At 41.0% G+C, this 20,342-nt stretch overlaps 1 protein-coding gene across 3 annotated transcripts in view; it reads right to left on the bottom strand.

Moving 5' to 3' along the window:
* The window catches only part of xrcc4 (X-ray repair complementing defective repair in Chinese hamster cells 4), a 375,216-nt gene that overhangs the window by 221,442 nt on the left and 133,432 nt on the right, over positions 1-20,342 (bottom strand). For all 3 annotated transcript variants that reach the window (XM_073067077.1, XM_073067085.1, XM_073067068.1), the window contains one exon: positions 2,628-2,794. In XM_073067077.1, the coding sequence (XP_072923178.1) occupies positions 2,628-2,794 (167 nt within the window). The remainder of the gene's footprint in view (positions 1-2,627; positions 2,795-20,342) is intronic.

Consider the following 20,342-nt stretch of genomic DNA (forward strand, 5'->3'; position numbering starts at 1 on the left):
CTGAAGGGTTTTAGCCTGAAACGTTGACTGTACTTTTTTCCACGGATGCTGTCTGGCCTGCTGAGTTCCTCCGGCATTTTGTGCGTATCCAGCATCTGCAGACTTTTTCTTTTTTGTCACAAAGGTACAGTTCAGATCCTTGTTTGTGTTATCTTACCCAATCAATGCCACAAGAAAGCAACTTCCAATATCATCGACAGCTATAGTGCCAGCGACTAGGGTACAGTTCCTGCTACTGCCTGTAAAGAGACTGTATGTTCTTCCTGAGACCATGTGAGTTTCCTCTGGGTGCTCCTGTTTCCCCCCACATTCCAAAGACGTACCAGTCAGTAGGTTAATTAATCTTGTGGTGTAACTGGGTATTGATGGATCAGAAGGGCCTGTTACTATGTTGTATCTCTAAATAAAAAATAATTAATGTATTTTTTGTCTTGACCATATATAGTGATGCATGAGGTCTAGCTAGTTTAATTCTATTACCTATTACAGACTTCATAACATTTAGTTATAAAAGAACAATACTCATACCAGTGTCCAAGAAGAGCAGGGTGAACTGCCTCAATTACTATCATCTTGTTGTACTCACTTCTACTGTGATGAAGGGCTTTGAGAGGTTGGTCTTGGCCAGAATTACCTCCTGCCTAAGCAAGGGCCTGAAATTTGAGGGTGTCTTTGGTGACAGCCCAAATCTCCTCAAGCTTCTAATGAAATATAGTCACTGTTCTGCCTTCTTTGTAATTACATCAATAAGTTGGGCCCAGGATAGATCCTCAAAGATCCTGACACCCAGGAACTGAAACTTGTTGTGTTTATGATGAAAATCGTGTCAATTTTATGGCCACCAACAAAGGTTCTAGCACTTCTATAGGCAGATTTATTTATTCCTGAAATGAAATTCTGTCCCTTTGTGGGATTTGAACTCATATGTCTGTTATCACAACAGGCCTTTGATTCTACACAAGAGATACTATGGATGCTGAAAATCCAGAGGCACATACACAGAAAACGCTGGAGGAACTCAGCAAATCAAGCAGAATCTATGGAAAGGAATAATCAGTCAAAATTTAGGACAAAATCTGGATGAAGGGTCATGGCCTGAAACATTGAGGGTTTAACTTGCATTGAATTGAATTGGCTTTATTTCTTACATCCTTCATATATATGAGTAAAAATCTTTACGTCTCCGTCTAAATGTGCAATATGCAATCATAGTAAGTTATAATGTTTTATAATAAATAGAACAGTCAATGTAACATAAAATACACTCAAATCAGTGTGAGTTCATCAGTCTGATGGCCTGGTGGCAGAAGCTGTCTTGGAGCCTGTTGATCCTGGCTTTTATGCTGCAGTACTGTTTCCCAGATGGTAGCAGCTATAGTAGATTGTGGTTGGGGTGACTCAGGTCCCCAATGATCCTATGGGCCCTTTTTACACACCTGTCTTTGTAAATGTCCTGAATCATGAGAAGTTCATACCCACAGATGCGCTGGGCTGTCCGCACCACTCTCTGCAGAATCCTGCGATCAAGGGAGATACAGTTCCCATACCAGGCAGTGATGCAGACAGTCAAGATGCTCTCAATTATGCCCTTGTAGAAAGTTCTTGGGATCTGGGGGGCCCATACCAAACTTCCTCAAACATCTAAGGTGAAAGAGGTGCTGTTGTGCCTTTTTCACCACACAGCTGGGGTGTACAGATCATGTGAGGTCCTCGGTGATGTGTATGCTGAGGAACTTAAAGCTGTTCACCCTCTCAACCCCAGATCCATTGATGTCAACAGGGGCTAGCGCATCTCCATTCCTCCTGTAATCCACAACCAACTCCTTTGTTTTTGCAACATTGAGGAAGAGGTTATTTTCTTGGCACCACCATGTCAGAGAGATGACTTCTTCCCTGTAGGCCACCTTGTCCAGTAGAAGTGGTAGAGGCAGGTTCGGTATTGTCATTTAAAGTAAAATTGGATAGGTATATGGACAGGAAAGGAATGGAGGGTTATGGGCTGAGTGCGGGTCAGTGGGACTAGGTGAGAGTAAGCATTCGGCACGGACTAGAAGGGCCGAGATGGCCTGTTTCCGTGCTGTAATTGTTATATGGTTATATGGTTTGTTATTGTTTGAGATTAGGCCAATCAATGTAGTATTGTCGGTAAATTTAATTAGCAGATTAGAGCTGTGGGTGGCAGCACAGTCATAGGTATACAGGGAGTGAAGGAGGGCACTTAGTATACAGCACCGAGGGGCTCCTGTATTGAGAGTCAGAGGGGTGGAGGTGAGGGAGCCCACTTTTACCACCTGCCGGCAATCTGACAGGAAGTCCAGAATCCTTCTGCATTTTGTGTTACCCTCATTGGGTAACAATCGTCGATTACTCCAAGCTTAAAAGAAAAAGCAATCAGTATTTTAAACATTTTGCTAAAGTTATAGCCAAACTTTGTGGAATTTGAAAGCTGTATTGAGAATTTGAACTGTATCATAAAGAATAATTCAGCTGATAGTTTTACTCAGTACTTAGAAATTTCTAAAATTGTTATTGAAAGTGTTCAGAAATTTTTGCTAGCTTTTTATTCTTCACTTTAAAATGAACTACGTGTGAGTATAAGTTCCAAGAATCCTTAATGTAGAACTTACTGTTCCAAGCCGCTGTTGCGCTCACTCAACAATCTCTTGTTTTCTTGTTGCAGGAAGTTATTTCTGCTCCGTAGCTCTGTATTGCTCTGGAGAACTATGTCAATGAGTTCCTTGATGACTTCTGTTGTGCTAGAGACCTCCTTCAATTCCACAGAGCCAAGCTTAAACTGAACAGAAAATGTGCAAATGCCCATTAGAAATCAGAAAATACAGGCTAGAGTCCGATAGAGAAGTACATGTTATGGCAAGCCATTAAATCTCTGGACATATATGGTAACATATATGTACTTCAGTAATAAATTTACTTTGAATTTTGAACTGAATTTTTTATACCTGTTCCATCACATAAGGGCACATAAATTAAAACAAGAACTGGCTTTGTGAAGTACTCATTTGTTTATTACTTCAGATTCTAATTCTGATCCAGATTCAAATTTATTTATCACATGTTAATCAATACAGTGGAACGCGTTGCTTGCATGAACAGACAACATAACATAAGGATGTATTGGGGGCAGCCTTCAAGGGTCACCATATATTTCGACACCAACAAAGAATGCCTGTAATGTTCAGCAGAACAACGCAAGCAGCAACAAGAGCAACAAAACAACACCAGCAAGACAAGCCCCTTTCCTCCCTCCCAGCCACAACAACAGATTCAGTAGTTATGCCCATTTTATTTTACCCCAGTATTCTCTTTTATGAATACCATATCCCTCAATACCTAAAATCTATTCACCTATGTTTTCAATATATTCAGCAACCAGATATCCACGGTGCTAACAAAGGTAGTTCCAATAAATGAATTCTCATCTCAGCCATTAGACTCTGCCACAGGTTCTAGATCTACAAGACTGGAAAACATTATTCCTGCATCCACTATATCAAGACACTTTTTATACACTTTAACAGAACTTTTTAAAAATCTATTTTTCAGGACTCAGGCATCATTAGAAAAGTATTTATTGCCCACTCCTGGTTGCCATTCATACCATTCACCATTTGTGGGTGAGTATGGTAGGACAGTAGAATTTCAATCTGATCCATCTGTGGTGAGGTTGTTTCATTCTCTCTATTGCATGCTGGCACAAACATATTATAGGCATAATATGTCTATCATTCCTTCATCCGCAATTGATTACTTTTTTTTGTTCTAAACTCAGGAGAATATAGGCGCAAATTGCTTCACACACAAAATGCTGGTGGAACACAGCAGGGCAGGCAGCATCTATAGGGAGAAGCACTGTCGACGTTTCGGGCCGAGACCCTTCGTCAGGACTAAATTGCTTCATCAGTTCTCACCCAATATGACGAACCTCTGCTAACTCCTTTCATATACATACCCTTCCTCTAGTAAGGAGACACAATATTCCAGATGCAGTCTCACTAGGGCTCTGCATAAGTAATGCACAACTTCTCTGTTGCACTGAAAAATATTTATACTGGAGGGTAACAGACAAGTTGGCTCTAAATACTTGCTTGTATTTGCATGATAACTTCCAGTGCTAAGTGTAAAAGGACACCCTGGTTCCACTAAACATCAAGCTCTCACTAATTAAAAAGAACTAAGAATGGATAATACAGTATTTTACTTTCCTTAAATATTTTTTTGAAATCTTCCCTCTCTCCCACCTCAGTCTCTCTTGCACCTTAAAGGTTTTCCATAGAACGTACCACTTTGACCAAGCTTCTGATCGTCTCATAGAGACATAGAGCAATACACTACAGATACAGGCCTTTCAGCCCATCGATTTCATGCCAACTATGTGATCAAAGAGCTAATAACAATTTCCTGCATTTGGCCCATATCCCTCCAGGCCCCTCTCCTTGAAGTACCTATCAAAGTACTTCTTAAATGATTCTGTTGAACTTGCCTCGACCACTTCCCCGGCAGCTCGTTCCATATCTTCTCTGCACTCTGAGTGAAAAAGTTACCCCTCAGATCCCTTTTAACTCATTTCCTTTTCACCCTTAATCTATGCTGCATAGTTTTGGCCTTACCCTACCTTGATGAAAAGACTGTTACTGCCTACCTTAACTATGCCTCTCATAATTAAAAAAATGTATAACATTGCCCCTCATTCCCCAGCATTCCAAGGAATACAAAACTTAGCCTGGCCAACCTCTTCCAGTGAATCTAGCCCTCTAACTTTGGCAACCTCTGTTCTGATATGTTTGACGACACTCTGGTGAAGTACATTGGAATCTTTAATGCTTCAGAAACAATGTAAATATTAGTTGTTAATTTATTTTTACATTGGAAACTTCAAGAAATGCCGAAGATTAGAGAGGTCCGTGGAGCTTCTTGTATTATGGGCACCGGCAAGAATGAATATCGAATTGGAACAGGTTTTTTTATAACAAATAAAACATTTATTTAAACACAGCTCAGTAACAAATGAAAAGTAAACAAACGACTAACTTAACCGGAAGTTAGCTGCTATACAGACAGACAGACAACTCGAACAGTTCTTAAAGCAATAATGCAAAAAGTCCAAGTGATTTATACAGTCAGTTAGGAGAGTCTTTCCCCGAAGTAACAAATTCTTCTATGACATGACGTAGACGATCCCAGCCGAAATATGCCTTGCCCAAAGGATTTACTACGAAAGAATTAAAATGGCTTAAAGGCACTGACCTTTTTCCTTGGCGAATAACTCACTGCCCCAGTCCTTTCTGCTCTTACAGCAGGGACTATCGTGGGTGCAGGTTACCACCTTCTGAATGAAGATTCCATAAGGTTGATCCTGTATTACCACCGACGACACCAACTTTACTTGATCCTTCAGCTTCCCGAACTTCGATAATTCTTCACTCTCCAACTGGACTTTAACTGGCAGTGATTTTCAGAACTGCCGGTACAACGATTCTTACAGTAGAAATTAAAACTCCACTTAAAAACAAAACTGCGTCATGAAATCAAATACGCAGCAGAACGGAGTCACTGACGAATTACACAACGAACTGACCCTGCATCACAGCAAGGCGTTCCCCTTTTATAGGTGTCGAAACAGGTCATCACATGACCTCAAACTGGCGGGAAATTACATCACCCCACCATCACAAGACCATTACATCATGCTTACCAGATACTCCATTACATCATGGTCATAAGACAGTCATAAGATACCCACGGGATATGTAACATTTGGAAGTCTTAAAAGTTGACCGCAATGGCCATATTGTTAATCATCTAAGACTAGTTATGAAGAAGGAAACAAAACAAACGACGTTGAAGGAAATAATGTCCAAAGTACACAGAGGAATCCGTACAGGTAGTGAGTCCCATGCACGGGCAGGAGTCACAAGGGCCAGTGACCTCCAAGGTCATCAGGCCAATGACCCCTAGGTCATCAGGGCTGGAGGTCCATGCGAAGTTGAGGTTCATGCAAATCTGAAGTACAGGCCCGATATTCTAACCCGGAAAACCCAGAGGTCAAAGCCTAAGCTCGAACCCTGAAAGAGAAAGAGCTAAGGAAGAGGCCTGAATGGATTGGAGGTTCATGCAAGTCCAGAAGTCACAGCCTGATGGTCAAATGGTTATTGGCATCCTGAGGTGAGGCCTGATGTTTGCAACTCTGAACATCTGGGGACTAGCACTGAGGTCTGGAGAAGGCCTGTCTGGGAGTATGAGTGGGTGGGTGGGAGGGATGGGAAAGGGGCTGTTTTTTACTGTTGTCTTGTTATGTTGTTGTTGTTACTGCTTTTGCGTATCTGTGGAATATAGTGGTCATGTTAAGTTGGTGCCAGAAATGTGCAGAGAGACCCTTGGGCATATTGGCTGTTAACACAAACAATCCATTTCACTGTTTCAATGTACATGTGATAAATAAATCTGAATCTGAAATAAGAGCAGGAAAGAAAGAAGAGATTTTAGAGAGAAAATGAAACTTGTTGCACAAAGTAAAATGAAACTGTAAGATATAAATTTTAAAAGCCTCTAGGAATTAACAATATATCAGCTGCAGCAATGAGGTTTAGCACTTTCAATTGTTCTCTTTCATGTACATGTTACAGATTTAGACATTAACTGAGACTTCATGCCATCAATTTTCAGCCATAACTCTTTGTGACAAGATCCATTCTACATCACCGTACAATTACCAAACTTTCTTGACACTGAGGGGGAGCTGGGAAGTAACAAGATTTCATGAGACCAACTGCAGACTGGCACAAATCAGTCAATAAATCACTCACAACTCACAGAAAATCTATCAGCCACTCATATAAATAATGGAAACTATGGTGAACTGTTAACTTTCCATCAATTTCATGGCTATTAATTCAAAGGATTCAAAGTACATTTATTATCAATGTATAAATTATACAACCTTGAGAGTCATCTGCTTACAGACAGCCACAAACAAAGAAACCCGAAAGAACCCACTTTAAAAAGACTAACCCCCAATGCACACAGAAAGAGAAAAAAGAACACTAACTTCGCAAACAATAAAAGCGAGCAACAGCATTCCAAACCAGATTGTGCCCGTAGGCCCGAATCCCAGAGCAGCCAGAGTAGGCCCATAGCCTCGATCTCAGTTCATCATATAGCGGGGAAAAGCACCATGAAGCTTGCATGCACGAAGTGCGTAGCAGTCGGAGCTGCTTCACAGCCTCAGCCTTAGTGCCGAGGAGAGCAGAGTATAACAGAGTAGAGTTATATCCCAATCCATGAGATTTTATATTTTATAAAAAGTTGCATTTAGAGTTAAAGAGCACTCTAAGTCCAGAAACAGGCCCTCTGGCCAATCTTGTCTGTGCTGAGCTATTATTCAGCCATATTTGCAAGCTGGTCATCTTTTCAATTCAAAATCACAGCAAAACATTAAAATGTCACTGCAATATTTGATACATAAATGTTAAAATATATTGATGAAAACTGCATATGGCACCAGATAACTTATCAACATTTCATTTCACATAATTGGGCGGTATGGAGGCATAGCAGTTAGTGTTACACTATTATAGTAACAGTGACCTGCGTTTAATTTCTGCTGCTGTCTATAAGGAGTTTGTTCAGAACTGTGCAAAAGTCTTAGGCACATGTAAAAAAAATCTGTAAAGTGAAGATGCTTTCAAAAATAATGAAATGAAAAGTTTCTAAATATCAAAAAATACTATAAAGAGCAGTAAACAATAATAAACTAAATCAAACAAATTTAATGTGATCGCAAACAAGAGAAAAATCTGCAGATGCTGGAAATCCAATTAACACGCACATAAAATGCTGGAACTCAGCAGGCCAGGCAGCATCTATGGAAAAGAGTATAGTCAGCATTTCGGGCCGAGACCCTTCCAAATGTCTCAGCCTGAAACGTCATCGGGGCTCTTTTCCATAGATGCTGCCTGGCCTGCTGAGTTCCTCCAGCATTTTGTGAATATTTGGTGTGACCACCCTTTGCCTATAAAACTCCATCAATTCTCTTAGATACACTGTCATGCAGTTTTATAAGAAAATCTGCTGGCAGATTGTTCCAAGCATCTTGGAGAACTTGCCACAGCTCTTCTGTAGACTTTGGCTGTCTCACTTGCTTCTGTTTCTCTAGGTAATCCCAGACAGCCTCAGGATTCTGTGGAGGTCATACCATCTGAAACCATATTAAAAATAGAGGGTGCCTAAGACTTTAGCACAGTACTGTACATTCTCCCCATGATCATGTGAGTTTCCTCTGGGTACTCCAGTTTCTTCCCACATTCTAAAGATGTACCTGTTAATAGGTTATTTGGTACATGGGTGTAATTGGGCAGTGGGGGCTCACTGGGCCAGAAGATGTACAGGGCGTAAAAGGCCTTCCTAGTCCTTCAAGCTGCAAGGCCCAGCAACTGCTGACAATCCCCAATTAACCCTAGCTTAATCATAGTGCAATTTACAATGACCAATTAACCTGCCAACTGGTACATCTTTGGACTGTGGGAGGAAACCGAAGCACCCAGAGGAAACCCATGTATTCCATGGGGAGGACATACAAACTCCTTGCAGAAGACATTGGGATTGAACTCCGAACTCCAACACCCCAAGCTGTAATAGTGTCATGCTAACCACGATGATAGGGTGGCTGTTACTGTGCCACATCATTTACAAAAAAAAAACATTTTAATAGGTTCAAAAGTTTGCAAAAAGCCCACAATGAGTTAATTGAAATATACAATGCTTCAAAAAGTGAAAGTGACCGCATTTGTCGGGACTAACTTGAGCTGACTGACACCTTGAGGTCTCACATTTAATTCTGACATACAGATAATGAGTTATGAAGCCCCTAAAAATAACCTACAATTTGATATTTGTGGTCAAACAGAAGCACATTCCTAAATCTCCTGCAGGAGCTTCAGACTTGGCACATAACATATAACAGCCTTTCAGGAAGCAACGTGTAAGAGACTGAAGCAAAAGAATCTGAAATCCAGAAATTATGTTGCACCATTTCTCGGAATGATAGTTCAAGAGCTGTGAGGTAATGTTGCAGCTCTATAAAACCCTGGTTCGGCCACACCTGAAGTACTGTGCACATTTCTGGTTGCCTCATTATAGGAAGGATGTGGAAGCTTTAGAGAGGGTGTAGAGGAGATTTACCATGATGCTGCCCGAATTAGAGAGCATATCATGTGAGGATAGGTTGAGCAAGCTAGGGCTTTTCTCTTTGTAGTGAGGGAGGATGAGAGGTGACTGATAGAGGTGTACAAGATGATATGATGCATAGAGTGGATAGCCAGAGAGTTATTCCCGGGATGAAAATGGCTAATATAAGAAGACATAATTTTAAGATGATTGGAGAAAAGTATAGGGGGTTGTCAGAGGTAAGTTTTTAACACAGAGTGTGATGGGGAAGTGCAACATCTTGCCAGGGGTGGTGGTAGAGGCAGTTACATTAGGGATATTTAAGAGTCTCATAGATAAACGCATGGATGATAGAAATATGGAGGGCTACATGGGAGGGAAGAGTCAGATTGATTTTAAGACTAGGTTAAAAGGTTGGTACTGTACTGATCTATATACTATGTTTCACCCTCTATCTTTGATTCACCTATTAGCTGCCAAACTCTTCGACAGCTGAGGGAATAGAAACAATTCATATTAGTCCAAAAATCTGAGATATAACAGGAAGTCCTTTTGGGCACATGAGCTTCTCAAAGGCTACCTGCGTTAATGTTAGCAAATCCCAATGCCCAAGATAATACAACTTTTATAGAGGAACTAACGGTAGAACAAGCACACTGGTTTCTCTGATGCAACAATCAGCTTAGCAAACGTAGCAGAGACTTGCTGTAGAGAGGAAGTTCAGAGCCTAACCCTAAAGCCTGAGAGCTAGTCTGGAACATGTGCCATCAAATGTGGAAAGCCGAACTTAGTCACCATTGGTTGATACTGTATCTTTCAATACAATCAGACCCCACACTCTGAAATGACCCACCATCTCCACCTCCTCTAAACAAATGAAACAAACTCATGGTTCAAAAACAGCATGAAAATTCAATGGGGTGGTACACTGGCTAGCATAACACTTCACAGCATCAGCGATCAAGGATCAATTCCTGTCACTGTTCGTATGTTCTACTGAAACTGTGTGGGTTTCGTCCCACATCCCAAAGACATACTGGAACAAAGGAAGTTCACAAAAATGATTCCAGGATTGAATGGTTACCACATGCAGAGCATTTGATGGCTCTGGGCCTGTATTCACTAGAATTCCGAAGAATGAGGGGTGACCTCATTGAAACCTATCGAATGGTGAAAGGCTTTGGATGCGGAGAGGATGTTTTCTATGGTGGGAGAGTCTAAGACCAGAACACACTGCTTTAGAATAGAAGGGTGTCCTTTTAGAATGGAGATGAGAAGGAATTTCTTTAGCCAGAGAGTGGTGGATCTGTGGAATTCTTTGTCTTTATGTATATTTAAGGTAGAAGTTGATAGATTCTTGATTGGTCAGGGCATGAAGGGATACAGGGAGAAGGTAGGAAAATTGGATCCGCCTTGATGAAACGGCAGAGCAGACCTGATGGGCCAAATGGCTTAATTCTGCTCCTATATCTTATACTGGTCTTATGGATTAGGGTTAATAAGTTGTGGCATGCATTTTGGTACCAGGAGCACGGTGACACTTGCAGACTGCCCCAAGCGCATCGTCGGACTGTATTGGTTGTTAACACAAATGACGCATTTCACTGTATGTTTCAATGTACATATCTTCAATGAAGCTAATCTTTAATCTCAGAGCTACAGGTTTGTACAGTCCTCAAGAAGGGTCTCAGCCTGAAACGTGAACTGTTTATTCATTTCCATAAATACTGCCTGACCAGCTGAGTTCCTCCAGCACTTTGTGCGTGCGTCGCTTCATGGAGTAATAAGAGTGAAGCCGCTGCTCACGGTCATTACCCGGCAGAGTCTGCTACATGCTTCTGTGAAAAGAGCAATCAAGAACTTTCAGTCTGCAATGTAATGCTGGGCTGCAGAGCTGCACTCCCACTGTGGGCTTCGTGTGGAAGTCAGCAACAAAGCAGGACTTGAGCTGGATATTCGGCACCCAGAATACAATGCCGCCAAGGGAGAAACATTGACTTTAACAAAAAAAGGAATCAGGTGTTTTAATTGGCATAGAAAAAATTGAAATTGTTTGAAAGTCTTCCCAAGATTTAAAATAAATGTTTAAAAGTGTTAATAGTGTCAGGGCAACAGGTGGAATGGTAGCAAGCCAGTCAGTGTAAAGTTATTATAGTGTTGGTTACTCAAGGTTGTTATAGCCAGGGGTGGTAGTGGAGATAAAGTCCCACTACTCATGACATGCTCCCAACAGATGCATCTCAAATAGCCTCTGACAACCTGCTCCTGACTTTCACATGTGGCTTAGTACTAAGCCCAGCAAAACTTTTTCTACTGATAGGAAAAGGGGCAAAGATGGGTTCTTGGTGCCTTAAAACAATTCGTTTCGAGCAGATGGTCATCAGCCATGATTGGCAGCTCAAATAGAAGGAAAACTGATTTCAAGTCTCTACTGCCATCCAGCCTCACCCACTAATGTGAAAGGCTTAAGGAGTAAACTCCAAAGAAAATTCCTGAGCTGGAGTCCTTAAGGCTATGTTGAGTTCAGCGCTGACCAGCAATGCCTCGATGTCGCTGGTGCCAAACTGTATCAGTCCCTGCTTGTCTCTTGGATTCATCAGCTGCATAGAGAGGGGGAGCCTGCTACATGGGCAACAGCTTGCTCTCCATATCGTACTGCCCTGGCTGAAGTATCACGTAGACAGCTGGGACCCCAACCAGCGGAGAGCCCCAATTCCAGTGCCAGTGAACTGGATTCAATTCCCATTGCTCTTGGTAAGGAACCCGTACACTCTCCCCATGATCTTGTGGGTTTTTCCAGATGCTCCAGTTTTCACCCAATTCCACAGATGTATGGGTTAGAGACTTAGAAAGTAGTGGACGTGCTATGTTGGCACTGAAAAAATAGTGACACTTGCACGCTGCCCAGCATAATCCTTGGACTGTGTTGATAATTAATGTAATTTTTTTTCAGAGTTACAGCATGGAGCCCCCAATAACACCGATTTAACCCTAACCTAAACACAAGGCAATTTACATTGAACAATCATACTATCCTATACATCTTTGGGCTGTAGGAGGTCACTGGAGCACCCAGGGAAAACCCATGAATTCCACAATAAGGACATACAGACTCCTTACCGACGATGCTGGAATTCAACTCCAAACTCCAGTGCCCCTAATTGTAATAGCTCATGCTAACCGCTACACTACCGTGGTGCAAATGATGCATTTCATTGCATTTTACTCAGCAGACGCTCCTTTTATGCGGCCAGCTCCTTGCAACACGTGCAGTCCAGTCACTCTGAATATTTCATCACTTTATCAAAAATCTCAGCTTCAATGCTCAGTGCGTTTGGCTCATGAGTGATCTCACCGTCCTGGCAACTACACATTCAAACAACGACACAAGTTCACAATTACATGATCCTGTTTACACAGAAATAATTATTTCTGCTGTTAAGTAGAACGGAATTTAAAACAGAAACACCATAACAGGGCTTTCTAGACCACTAAGCCTGGAGTGCAGGAGCATCAGGAGGAAACCCACACAGTCACACAGTACAAATCCTTAGAGACAGCAGTGGGAATTGAACCTGGGTTGCTGGCACCATATTAGCATGCCACACCAAATTTCATGCATCAACTACTTGATGTTGATGATACATTAGCACTTCTCACTGCGTTAACTCATTGTCTGACAAACACACGCAAAATGCTCAGGAAAACCCTTTTCCACCACTGAGCACCGATACAAGAAAGCAGCGTCCACCATCAAGGACCCCACCATCCTGATCATGTTCTCTTTTCACTACTGTAATCGGGCAGGAGGCTTAGGAGCCTTCAGTGCCACACCTCCAGGTTCAGGAGCAGTGATTACCTTCACCTATCAGGCTCCTGATCCAGAGTGGATGACTTCACTCACCTCAACACAGAACTGATTCCACAACCTACAGACTCACTTTTAAGGACTCTACAATTCATGTACTTGGTATTATTTATTTCGAGTCATAGAGTAGTAAAGTTCAACATAGAAACATCCCCTTCAGCCCATCTAGTCCTTGCTGAACCACTTAAACTGCCTACTCCCATCGACCTGCACCGGGACCACAGCCCTCCATACCCCTACTATCCATGTACCTACGCAAACTTCTCTTTAACATTGAAATCCATCTCACATACACTACTTGCGCTGGCAGCTCGTTCAACATTTTCAAGGCCTACTGAGTGAAGAAGATTATTATTTATTACTATTTTTTCTATTTGCACAATCTCTCTTCTTGTGCACATTGTTGTTTATCAGTCTTTGTGCATAGTTTTTCAATGATTATATTGTATTTCTTTGTTCTACAGTGAATGCCTGCAAGAAAATGAATCTCAGGATATGGTGGGGTATATAATTACTTATATGGGGACATATAAGTACTTTGATAAATTCACTTTGAACTTTGAAGTACTGGGGAAACTCAGCAGGTCAGGCAGCATTATTTGACAGTGATTAGAATGAGACACTAAAGGAGAAATGTACCGAATTTTAAACTTGAAAGGAACAAAAGCTGTTGAAATTTTAATCGTCCCTCGTAACAAGAGATTTTTAATTACAGTTCTTTACATCAGATGTTTACATTTTCATTTAAAGAACCTGTATTTTAAAAGAGACCAGCATCATGTAGCCTTCTAAAATAATTAGAACAAAGAGAACATTCAGAAATTTATCAAGGGATTAGATTATTTTATTCACTAAATTTACTGCACAGATATATAGAATATCACGTATACAAAGATGTGCTAGGGCTGGAAGTATCAGCGTGGGTGGGCACAGACTTTATCTCTCTGACCTTGTTCTTTGGTTAGAATGACAATTTAGTAGGAGACAGGGTAAGTTGTTTGGTGGTGTGGACTGTTGCAATCTTTAAACTGGAAAGTAGCACATTGTAAAATAAGATGATAGCTGGTAGCAATGTGACCGAGGGAAAGAAACAGTAACAATCTGGGTGGAGAGAATATGTTGGAAGCAATATTCAGGCCAAGAGAGAAAAGCAGTGGCGCAGTGGAAAGGAAATCATCGTCTGAAAGTGTGGAGAAAAGTGGGGAATGGCCAAAAACAAGAGTCAGCGACAGGATAGGGTGGAGAAGATACGACGATAATAGTACGGAGTAAGAAATTCTTTCCAGTTAGTATATTGATAACAATAGTAACAGATGTGAAGAGCACCATGAAAACTATTTCCTAAAAAACCACAGAATTTCCACTTTATTTGGCATAAAGTTCAGTTAGTTTCAAAATGTTCTCCCTGCTGAGAAGCCTTAATGCAATAGCAGCACCAACAAAAGAGAAAGTTCATAACAAGATCCACCGAGCATTACAAGATCCACAGGTAGGTGGAATCAGCTCTTGTCAGAGATACATATGCCACGCACGAAAACGTGTTATTTTTCAGCGAGTGCTGGACATTGTTGAGTTCTTTCTGCATGTGGGAATTTACAATATGTTTTCAACTATTAATGTATCTTCTTTTTATAAAAAATATTTGAATTCTTAGAAATACCTATCCTTAGCAAATCCTGTTTTAATATCATACAAAAATGACTGAAAATGACTAAAACTTGTTGACACAAAAATATAAAGCAAAAGAGTAAAATTAGATCATTTGGCCCACTAAGTCTGCTCTGCCATTCGATCAGGGCTGTTTTATTTTCCCTCTCAAACCCATTCTCCTGCCTTCTCCAGTAACCTTTGACATCTTTACAAATCAAGAACTTATCAAATTCTTCTTTAAATATACCCTATGACTTGGCCTCCACAGCCATCTGCGGCAATGAATTCCACAAATTCACACTCTCTGCCTAAAGAAATTCCTGCTCATCTCTGTTCTAACTAGATCTTCCTTTACTCTGAGGGTGTGCCCCCTCCTCTGAAATTTTTCCAATATAAGAAACATCCTCTCCATATCCACTCTATCTAGGTATTTCAATACTCAATGATATCTCTCCTCATTCTTCCTAACTCCAGTGAGTGCAGGCCCGGAGGAAGTTAACCCTTTTATTTCTGGGGTCATTCTCATGAATTTCCCATTCACCATCTCCATTGCCAGCATGTCCTTTCTTAGATATGGAGCCCAAAGCTGCTCACAATACTCCAAATACAGTCTGATCGACGCCTCATAAAGTCTCAGCATTACATCCTTGATTTTATATTCTAGTCCTCTCAAAATGAATGCATTTGTTTTCCTTACCACCAACTCAATCTGCAAGATAACATTTAGGGAATCCTGCACTAAACTTCAAGGTTCAAAGTAAATTTATTATCAGAGTATATTATGTCACCATACACAACCCTGAGATTCATTTTCTTGCAAGCATACTCAGTAAATCCAATAACCATAATAAATTCAATTAAAGATCACACCCAACAAGGGGACAATCAGTATGCAAAAGACAACAAATTGCGCAAATACAAAAGAAAATAATAAATAATTGAGAAAATGAGATGTAAAGTCCTTGAAAGTGAGTCCAGAGTTTGAGAGAACAGTTTAGTGACGGGGCAAGTGAAGATGAGTGAAGTTATCCCCTTCAGTTCAAAAGCCTGACGGTTGAGGAGTAGTAACTGTTCCAGAACCTGGTGCTGTGAGTCCTGAAGCTCCTGTACCTTCTTCCTGATGACAGCAGTGAGAAGAAAGCATCATGTGGGTGGTGGGATCTTTGATGATGGATGGTGTTTTTTGCAACAATGTTCGTGTAGATGTGCTCAGTGGTGGGGAGGACTTTACCCGGGATGGGCTGGGCTGTTGTGGCACCACTCAGCCAGTTTCAACCTCACTACTATATACTGATTTGTCACCAACTTCGATTCAGCCTACAGCCATGGTGCTGTCAGCAAACTTGAATGTGGCATTGGAGCTGTGTTTGCCACACAGTGGTAAGTGTAAGACGAGTACAGCAGGGGGCTGAGCACACAGCCTTACAGTGCACTTGTACTGATGGAGATTGTGAAGGAGATGTTGTTGCGAACATCTCCTCCACAATGTAGGTGCTGGCTCTTCCATGTAGTGCTGGTGCTACACAAGTGTTCTTCTATTCCTCAAAGATTGACAAGAACAAAAATGCAAAGTTATTTCTCCAATTCTGGACTTCTACAATTTGCTGACACACCACAGGGGCTCCTTTGAAATGTCATACATTCATTCAATTGTCCACAGGAAGTGTTCCTGATGGTACAGACTTGACTTTGGTGATTGGAGGAGAATTGGGGGGGGGGGGGCAGTGGAAGGGGAACAACACTTTTGTTCTATCCAACCATCACTCACCATATTTTCTACAAAAGTTAAACACTGGAGAGATACTAAAAATCTCGAGCAACACACACAAAATGCTGGACCAGCTCTGAAGGTGAGCAGCATCTACAGAGGGGACTAAACAATCGCTGTTTTGGGCTGAGACCTTTCTACGCATACAAATGCTGAAGGAATTCAGCAAGTCAAGCAGCATTGTTGAAAGGGAATAAACCGTCGACATTCCGATATTCCTCTCCTGACCTACTGAGTTCTTCAAGCACTTTGTGTGCTGTTCCTACAAAAGTTTATTGGATAATGTAAAGATAGAAAATGTTGGAAATAATTAGCAAGTCAGGCCACAACTGTGGGAAGAGAAACAAATCCAAAACTTTCAATCGACCATCTGCAGTTAGTTTTCATTTTCACTTGCTAGAGAATGATCTGGAATGGGGTGTGCACATGATTTCCCCTACGACTGGTCCAATAATTCCAATTCAAGCTCTTTCATAATTGTTCTTGTTAACAGCATAAAAATATTCTTTGTGTGCAATGCTCAACCTTGCAGTTACAGATCTCAAAGTCAAACTAAATTGATCACCAAAGTAGGTATATATCACCACATATTTCCTTGAGATTCATATTTTTGCAGACAGGTACTGGAAAATAAGAAATACAACAAAATAGAATAGTTATCAACATCTTTAAAAAATCCATTTTGTTCTTTAAAAATTTAATTGATCATCACTTCCTAACATTCTATTTGCTTTTCTACTGTCCCATTCCCATTTCTTCTTGTTCATCCCAATTTACAGACTGAATAACTTACTATATTTCTTTACACTTTAAGTTTAAAACTAACATCACTAGTATGACCAGAGCACCCAAACAGACACAAGGAGAACAGTCAAAGTCCTTACAGACAGCAGCAGGAATTGAACGCTGATCACTGGCGCTGTAAACGGGGTTGTACGTAGAGAGGGTAAGACAGCAGTTTGCAGCACATTCAGCAGGTGGTGCTGTGAGAGACAATGGGATACAGATAGTCTGCCAACACATGGAGAAAGTGCCAGCACTCAGCAACGACCCAGACTCACCCCGACGGCAGGAAGATATTCCTGAGCCCAACCATTCAGTGGTGAGCGGCCACACCTTTCACAGAGCACTGCTGTGGCGAGAAGCAGATGTGAATCCCTGCTGTCTGTCAATGCCCAACTGCCAACAAACTAATTTTGTCTTTCATAGGCAGCCACTCCACATGGAGCTCCAAGCGATTTATTGCTTTGGGAGTTCCAGTTGATAGCAGGGATTCACACCTGGTTCCTGGCACAGCCGTGCTCGGCATGCAGCCCAGACAGATGTTGTATTAAAAATAGAAGAGGGTGGTACTTGTGAATGTTCAGATTGGAGGGCCAAGAGCTTTAGAATGCATCGGTTTCATGCAATATAAAACTGATCTTGGTTCCCGTGTAGCTAAAAAAATAACTGACTTAAAATCTCCTCAAGCATATATATTGTACTGATTCAACCAAAAGATTACAATCTATAATTATTTTTTCTCTACCAGTTAATAAGCATATCATTGCTTAAACAAATATGAATGAGTCTGCTAATTTACAAGGAATATAAAAAAAATCATCTTATGAATTGGTGATTTCAGCAAATTTCAATACAAGGAAGCAAAAAAAATATTCATAGTCCCTTCTCTTCACTTGTTTATCACTTCCCCTGGTATCCCTCCTCCTTTCCTTTCTCGCATGGTTCACTCTTGTCTCCTATCAAATTCTTCTTCTCCAGCCTTTACCTCTTCCACCTATCACCTCACAGCTTCTTACTTCATACCCCTTCCCTCACCCACCTGACTTCTCCATTCACCTTCTAATTTGTACTCCTTCCTCTTCCCCCATCTTTTTATTCTGGCTTTTTCCTCATTTCTTTCCAGTCCTGATGAAGGCTCTTGGCCTGAAACGCCAGCAGGTTATCTATTTCCATAGGTGCTGCTTGACCTTCTGCGTTCCTTCAGCATTTTGTGTTTGGTGCTCTATGTGACCATATTCAATTTTATGGATGGTTATATTTGATGTCCAGAAAAGAACACATTTTTTATTTCAAAATAATTCAATAAAAGAGTTTCACAATTGAATGATCATTGTATATTACACCATTATAATTAAACCATACCAAATATAATTTTTAAAACTTACATAAATGTATATTATGCAAATTATATAATCTATCATATAACTGTAATTACAAAAAGCACAACAGTGCCTCTACTTCCTTAGAAGGCTGTTGAGATTCAGCACATCATTAAAAAATTTTAAAACCTTCTATAGATGTGTAGTGGAGAGTGTACTGACGGATGCATTATGGCCTGGTGTGAAAAACCAACGGAAAATCCTACAAAAGGTAGTGGATTTGGCCCAGTACATCACGGATAAGGCTCTCCCAACCAGTGAGCACATCTACATGAAGCACTGTCATAGGTAAGCAGCACCCATCATCAAAGATCCCCACAACCCAGGCCGTGCCCTTTGCTTGCTGCTGCCATCAGGTAGAAGGTACAGGATCCTCTGGACTCACACCAGCTGGTTCAAGAACAGGTACTACCCTCATCTATCAGGCTCTTGAACAAAAGAGGATAATTACACATCTATTGGGATGCTTCCACAACCATTGGGATGCTTCCACAACCTATTACCTCACTTTAAGGACTCTTTATCTTGTAAGTTCATGCTCTCCTTATTCATTTGTAGGGTATGCTGAAATAACGACACGGAGTCGGTAAACTGCAGTTAAAAAAGATTTTATTCAAACTTCGCGGCCTCGCTTTAAAGCCTCTCTGATCCTGCCCTCCCCAGGCGCGGATGCTGTAGGGGGCACGTATTCACAGTCCCGCGCGGGCTTTTCCCTTTGTTGGTGAAGCAGACTTGGCGCCCTTTTGGGACTGGCCTTTACGCCGGCACGCTGGCTATTTGTGAGCCGGTTCGAGTGCACTAGAAAGTGGGTCGCCACACATTGCTATTTATTTGTATTTGCATTTGCACAGTTTGCTGTCTTCCGTGCTCTTGCTCTTCCATTGATCCTGTTTACAGTTACTATTCTATAGATTTGCTGAGTATGTCTACAAGAAAAATTATCTCAGGGTTACATGTGGTGACAGATATGTACTCTGATAATAAACTTTACTTTGAACTTTGCATTAATGATTTTATGTATTAAGGAATCTATTCCTCACTTTCTCGAATGAATTGGAGTGTAACAGCTTCAGAAATTATAAAGATTATACTCTGACATTGTAAAATGTAAATTAAGAATGTTTGATTTATCTAATTACGATACAATAAAATATATAATCTTCTCAGGATGTAAATCACCAAAATTCGGCAATGTATAAAATGCATATCCTCAGTGAGGTAACTTTTTTTGTTCAGTTTAAAGATTTTAAAAGATTAAAGGTTGTCTTTGTTTACCATATTTACATCAAAACGCACAGTGAAATGCATTACTTGTCCGTATGACCAACGGTCTGAGGATTTGCCAAGCTTCCATCACCAACACAGCGTGCTCCCTACTTACTAACCCTAACCTGTATGTCTTTGAAATGTGGGAGGAAACCAGAGCACCTGGAGGAAACCACAGTCAGAGGGAGAATGTACAAATTCCTTACAGACAGCAGCAGGAATCGAACTCCAATGGCTAACTACAGTACTACTGTTCAGATTCTAGACATTATTGGGTTGTATTAACCATTATCAATTCATTATGAAGTAGCAGCAGGAACAGTGTTCCAGGATTTAGAAACATGATGCAAGGTAGCATGACATACCCCTCGGGAGTAAACCTGTAACTCCCATGGTCTTGCTGGATAGCTGAGGTTGCAGGAAAAGCAAAAGCTGTTAGAATAGC

This window comes from Hemitrygon akajei, chromosome 2 (genome assembly GCF_048418815.1).
Source record: "Hemitrygon akajei chromosome 2, sHemAka1.3, whole genome shotgun sequence".
NCBI lineage: Eukaryota > Metazoa > Chordata > Chondrichthyes > Myliobatiformes > Dasyatidae > Hemitrygon > Hemitrygon akajei.